The 6859-nt window shown below is 45.9% G+C and overlaps 1 protein-coding gene across 1 annotated transcript in view; it reads left to right on the top strand.

The window, feature by feature from the left end:
- LOC109963527 (SH3 and multiple ankyrin repeat domains protein 1-like) overlaps positions 1 to 5042 on the top strand; it is a 32080-nt gene extending 27038 nt beyond the window's left edge. The window contains exons 27-28 of the mRNA XM_020606105.1: positions 4 to 2312; positions 2418 to 5042. Of these exons, the coding sequence (XP_020461761.1) occupies positions 4 to 2312; positions 2418 to 3318 (3210 nt within the window). The 3' untranslated portion in view covers positions 3319 to 5042. The remainder of the gene's footprint in view (positions 1 to 3; positions 2313 to 2417) is intronic.
- The last annotated feature ends 1817 nt before the right edge of the window (positions 5043 to 6859 follow it).

Below are 6859 nucleotides of genomic sequence, written 5' to 3'. Positions count from 1 at the left end.
GAGCGTTTCCGAGAGATGAGAAGAAGGAGCACTTCTTTCTTCCTCTCATCTGAGGAGGACATCCAAGGAGAGGCAGGTGGAGGAGCAGGAGAGGGAGGAGGCACATTGAGGGCAAGAATTCAGCCTTTACAGGCCTCACACATGGAAGTACCCACCCCTCGACTCCGGCCCTCCAAGTCTATAGATGAGGGCATGTTTTCTGGAGACAGCTACATCAACTATTCCAGCAGCATGCCCCCAGCCTTTGGCCTGCCTGAGTATTCTTCGCCTGTCCTTGGTCAGGATGGACAGCCTAAGTCAGCTCCCTCAGTGTATGGCACCCAGCCAGCTACTACCTTCATCCATCCACTTACAGGAAAAGTCTTGGACCCCTCATCCCCACTTGGCCTGGCCCTGGCTGCCAGAGAAAGGGCCCTAAAAGATGACCGCAGAACACGCCGAGAGGAGAGACACTTTGGCCGCCAGTTGTCCACAGTAGGAGCGTTCCCTACTCCTGTTCAGACCCCAACTTCTTCCCTTTTTGCAACCCCCACACAGTCAGCATACAATTCCCCAGTGTCTGTCCACTTAAGCTCTCCCACCACCATCGCCTCCCCTGCATCTCTGAGCCGGCCACAGTCACCAAGGATATTACGCTTGGGAGGAGGTGGGGAGAGGATGGAGAGGGAAAAGGAGGGAGGACCCAGGGAGGGTCTTAGAGTTCGCTTCTCAGAGGACAGAACCAGTCAATATTCAACCCAGTATTATCCACCAAGCCCCAGAGAGAGAGAAAGAGAAAAGGAGGTGTACGACAGCAGACCTGCTCCACCCATACAGCCTCCTCCACCTCCAGCTCAACCTGCCCCCCGCAGACCCTCCTTTTCGTACATGGAAAGTGTTACCAACACCAGCTATATCCCTCAGTACACTGTCCCCACAGCCCCAGCAGAGAGGCATGAAGCTATGGGTGAAGGAAGAGCAGGGGAGGGTGGAAGTCTAGGACTGATGGTTCTTCCTCCACCTGCTCCCTCAATAGATGCAGATGATGAGTTTGTCTTTGCAGATCCCTTGCCCCCTCCTTTACAGTTTGCTAATGGTAAGAATGAAAGAGTGCAGCACCATCAACACCCGAGTCAACGTTCTGCTGCTGTTGCTTCACCTCCTCCACCTCCTCTTCCATCTCCCAAGACCTCAAATGCCCACCAACCCTCTTCACAGGGTGGCGACTCTGCTGCCTCCAGTCTTACCTCCTACGACAGCGAGGTGGCCAACCTCACACAGTCAGCTCTCTCTCCATCTTATCCGTCCCCACAGATATTCCCCTCTTCCTCTGCTGCCACCACCTCTGCTGCTGCTCCACCTCCCGTGCCACTACACAAACCACAGCCTGTGTCCCATTCTCAGGCCTATTACAGCAGCTCTAACGACCCTTCAGTAGGTGGTCAGAGCCCAGCCCAGGACAGAGGCACGGCCACCCTCACCACCACCATGACCTATGCTACCACTACCATGACAGCCACTGCTGCTGCCACCACCACCACAACCTCACTGGCATCCTCTGACTACAACATTACCATGGCTGGGCCCAAGTCCGGTCTCAGTACAGGGGGCAAGGCTGCTGACCACACGTATCAAACCACTATTATACCCAAGAGTGGAGACTGGCAAGATGCTGTGGTGGACTCTGGGATTGAGGAGCTGGACAGTCACAGCAGTAGCGACCACCATTTAGAAATACTGGGACTGAGTGGGCTGAGAGGAGAGAGGGGAGGGGTCGGAGGAGACGGACAAGGAGGAGAGGGAGAGAAAAGTGGTGAACATCATGATACTTGCACAACCTACTCAGGTGGGCAAACATTTGAGGTGCATAGCACCAAGCTGGCAAACCCTGTGTTTCCAAAGATGACTCATTACAAAGAAGGGGGAGGGAGATGCCTGCCTGTAGCACTACGTAGGCAGAACAGCACCAACCCTGCTCCCTTGCAGCTGCAGAGACAAACCAACCCAGAAGATGCCAGATTAGATGAAGCTCTTGCAGATGAAGGAAGGCGAAGTCGATCTAAAATGGAGGATGGCTTCAGCTCCGCTCTGGCTAGCTGCTTAGAGAGGCCTATGGACACTCGGTCAGGGGGCTGGGGTGAGGCTGAGGAGCATGAGCAAGGAGGAGGAGTCCAAAGAGGTGGGATTTTGTTGGATGGCCGCAGGCTGCACTCACCTCTTTCAGGCATGAAGGCAAGCATAATCAATGAGCTAAGCTCCAAGCTGCAACAGATGAGTAGCATGAAGAGCATGGATGACTGGAGCCACACTCCCAAGTCCCCCACCATGCACAGGTGTCTTTGTTGTTCTCGATATTAAAATGAAAGTGTGCATATCTACTTATTTAAAGTTTATTGTTAGAATTTAAAGTTCACAGGTTAATTTTCTATGTCTTTCAGGTATTCAGCAGATTTCAGTGATGTGTTTCACAGCCCCCCTACCGGCCGCTCCACCTCACCATTACCCACCTCCTCCCCACAGCACCGTCAGATCCTAACACCCAACTTGTCGGCCACCCCTTCTGTCTCTCCTTCCCCTCAAGTACCAGTTCAGCGTAACTGGACCCGCTCCCCTTCTCCACAGATGCCTTCCTCCCCTGTTCATTCACACCCTCCCCATTCCCCAACCTACTGCCCATACCCAACATCTCCGAAGCATCGGCCTAAGTTCCGTAGGCAGACTTTTGATTTCCCATGCAGTCCCACTAAGGAGATGCGGTCTTCAGTGTCCCGGCGTCGGGCTCCAAGCCCTCTTATGTATAATGCAGAACAACCGAATCCCACCCCTCCCAGACCCTCCTCCCTCCCCATCCTTCCCAGCACACCTATCTACAACAACCCCTTCGACTTCCCCGGGCCCCTCACTCCTCCCTCTCCAGGCCTCCCTCTAGGAGACGCCTTCAAGGCTTCAACACCCCCGCTGTTTTCTCCTTCTGGTGTACCAAGTCCAAACCCGTTACTTGTGTCACACTCTCATTCTCCCACCCATTTTCTCTCTGGAGCCTCCTCCCCCATGCACTTACCCCCAAGCCCTTCTTGTCTCAACTATCCCCATCTCACCCCTCCTCCACCAGCCAAGCCCTTCGCTGTCAAGCCCCTGCAATACTGGACCAAGTACGACGTGGCAGACTGGCTGACTTACCTAAACCTGGGTGAACACAGAGAGCGTTTTATAGACAATGAGATAGATGGATCGCATCTGCCTTCACTCACCAAGGACGACTTCTTGGACCTGGGAGTGACACGTGTGGGACACCGAATGAACATCGAGAGGGCACTGAAGAAACTCACTGACAGGTGAGGGAGGACTAACAGACTCTGGAACACATAGAGGCAGTGGGGTCAAAAGGTCAAAATGGAAGCACAGGATGATGAAGGAAAGTCAGTCTCTGACTCCTTCCATACACATTAGCTGGATCAACCCCTTTCTTCATTAGATGCATTTAATTTGATAAGTTATCACATCTTCCTTCCATTCCTTTCGCTTTCTCTTTATTAACATGTTCTCTTTAGTTTGCTCCACCTTTATTTCAGTTCTGTTCATTCTCATTCTTTGATTTGCCCTCCTTCTCTCCCCAGGCAGCTCTCTCCTTTGCATGTCACTACATCTCCCCAAGACACAGACTGAGAGGGTGATGGGGTGATTCAAAGATGTGAGAGAAAGGGAGAGAAACAAATTAACAAAGATGAACAGTAACAGAAGATGTGCAAGAGAAGAACATCAGCAGATTGTGTTGAACTAAGACTAAGGGCTGGAAATATGGAGAAAAATGTCTTTCAAATTTGAGGACACTGTCATGAAATTTGTGGAATGACTACTGGTCAAGAAAGGGTATAAAGAAATTAAGAAAACTATTAAAATGACTATCTTCTACTGAAAATACACATTAAAACTTTTGATGGACAGGCATTTAATTAACACTGTTTTGTGCTGTTAAAAACAAACATACACATGCATATTCTCACACACTCTGACAGATGGATTCTCACACCATCTGCTGCTTAACAGCACTGAGAAAACCTCAGTCTGAACTCAAATAAAAGTTGCAAAGTTGCTGCTTAAATGGTAAACCCCAATAAAATGTTTCTGACTGGGACAGAGCCAGAAACTCTGGTGAAAACAGAAAGATAAGGACCACATCCTAACATCAATTTTGTTGTTTTAAGCAGATCAGAGTATCAAATGGTTACATGTACTGGAGCTGAAGTTGGAATATGAGGGAAAAGGTTTTGTTTGTAGATGAAAATAGAGGGAAACAATAGTATTCTTTTTATATATTTGCCATATTCCCCCAAGGGATGCCCCAGTAAGCTGTGTATGTATGTATTTTGCGAGCACTAAATATATCTTACATGTTAAATGGGATTCTCTATTAGCGGAACCATTTGTTTTGTACTAAGTGCTGATCGCAATCATTCATTTCCAACTGGTCAGGGTCTTTATAACTGTTGAATTCAAGTTGTGAATAATGAGGATGTACAAATACTGAGAAACTATTGTTGTGAAATAACCTTTTATTATTTTCCTGGTTATTCTAGAGAAAGGAGAGGAAATAATAGCGAGGAACTGAAAAGTGTTTGCATATCATTTCAAACTGCAAACCATCTTTTTCCTCAGACGGTATCGGTGTTTTATGGCCATAGCACAGGTCAAAGGATGGATCCATCCTCTCTGATGCCATAATGTTAACCGCGCTCTCGCACAGCAGGTGCAGTGATCGAAAAGGGCTTTTTTCTGCTTCCCTGTCTGCCAGACTTCCTCAGCCTTCAGCCTCTGTGTGTCTGATTTTTGTGTGTGTGTTTGTCAGCTGCGTTGGTGGCCACAAGCTTTCCTTGACCTACACCTTTCTCTTTCTAATGTGTTTTCAAAAAACATATTTATAAAGGTCAGAAAACCTTTCTTTCTCACCACTTGACAATCCCAGTGTTATGCTATTCCGCACATAAAGTAAAGTCACTTTTGGCTTTTCCCGTTTAGGGGTCGCCACAGTGAATCGTCACACTGACATCTCAAATGTTGACATTTGGCACGTGTTTTACGCCGGATGCCCTTCCTGACACAACCCTGATTCGAACCCGGGCCGCAGCGGCGAGAGCCGTGCCTCTCAACCACTAGCCTACCAGGGACGGCTCCCATGCTATTCCACACATAAACCCTCCAAAAGGAACTTTTCCCACTTTTCAAAAAGGTTTTTCAGTGTGATAAAGTAAATATGTCACATAGAGGTGAACCTGAATGTTTTTAACATGCCAGATTAGCCATTCCAAGCAGTGAATTCAGCTGTTAGGCAAAACCACATCATTTATAGATCCATATATAACAAGGATGATCACAATGATAACAAAGTATAGTACAATAAAGATAATAATAGTTATGTAAATGTTTTTTTAAGAATCTCTGTCTTCCAAATAGTGTGGACAATTTCTTTGAAGCTTTGTTTTGGTTATGTCTTTTGTAAATGCTTTCTATACTGCTCTCCCTGTGGTGACCCCCGTGAAGCTGACACCCATTAGTTAATACATATTCTCTCTATGTGAGTATACAATTATGACTCTGTATTCCTTTGCTGAGTTACCTCAAAGCTATATCATGATGGATGCTAATCTGAGAAGTGAAAGGACTGAGCAGTAGTGTAGAAAGCATTACATGATTTAAAAGAGTATTTTAGGTCTAGTGAGATGCATAATGAATATTACATACAATATGAGCCTAAGTATGCAGAGATTAAAGGTATATATATAAATATAAATATATATAAATGTATATACATTTTGGTTTTAAATAAAATACATTATACACTGTTCAACAATATGATAGAGGTACAACTAAGGTGTTGAAATAAATACTAAAATAAATTCTGGCCCTGTCGTGATTCTCGTTTCTCTCACTGGATTCTGGCTTTTGACAGATTCACATAATGACCCAATTTAAAGTGCTGTGTTTCAATTGAGTCATTTGGCAACAGCTTGTCTCAGCCCTGCTGTGGTTCAGCACAACATTGTTTTCAGGTTCTGGATTATTTTCCCATCAGGCTTGATGAGCTAATAGGACAAAAGAGCTGGCGGAGAGGGAGAAGATGGGATGGCTTAATTCAAAGCAAACACCGACTGCATTAATGAGCAAACTGAAGGACGCCTGTGAGGCATGGAGAACAATGGAATAAACAACTCGGGTAAAGACCAATGTGAGATTGTTTGCTAGCATGGTGGCCACTATGGTAGAAAAGTGTAAATATAAATTTAATGCTGTTGTGCTTTAAAGTTTGTGCCAGTTGTCCAGATGGCCTTTCTGTATTTTTTTAGTTGGAGTCTGCTCATAGTCAGCAGAGTTACACTTGGTGCCATTTTTCTTCTCACAGTATGACACAAAGCTCCCTCAGACAAAACCCTTCTGACCACACATGCAGCTTTATTTATGTTTTATCAGGCTCCTTCATTTGGCGGTTATTTCATGTGATCTGACTCATTTTATATTTTTGAGTTCAGTTTTCACAAGGAGTGTTGCTTCTGAAGAAACTACAGATGCCTGACAAAGGAGAAACCATCATGTGTCCATCTACTACAAGCTACTACATTTTCAGTTCTTGGTTTCTGGACTTCCTCTTCTTTCTTTATATATTCCCTCATTTACAGTGGCTACGGAAAGTATTCAGACCCCCTTAAATTTTTCACTCTTTGTTATATTGCAGCCATATGCTAAAATCATTTAAGTTCATTTTTTTTCCTCAATGTACACACAGCACCCCATATTGACAGAAAAACACAGAATGACATTTTTGCAGATTTATTAAAAAAAGAAAAACTGAAATATCACATGGTCATAAGTATTCAGACCCTTTGCT

Source organism: Monopterus albus, unplaced genomic scaffold, assembly GCF_001952655.1.
Source record: "Monopterus albus unplaced genomic scaffold, M_albus_1.0 scaffold76.1, whole genome shotgun sequence".
NCBI lineage: Eukaryota > Metazoa > Chordata > Actinopteri > Synbranchiformes > Synbranchidae > Monopterus > Monopterus albus.
The sequence above is the reverse complement of the archived record's forward strand: the minus strand, read 5'-3'. Positions and strand labels throughout refer to the sequence as shown.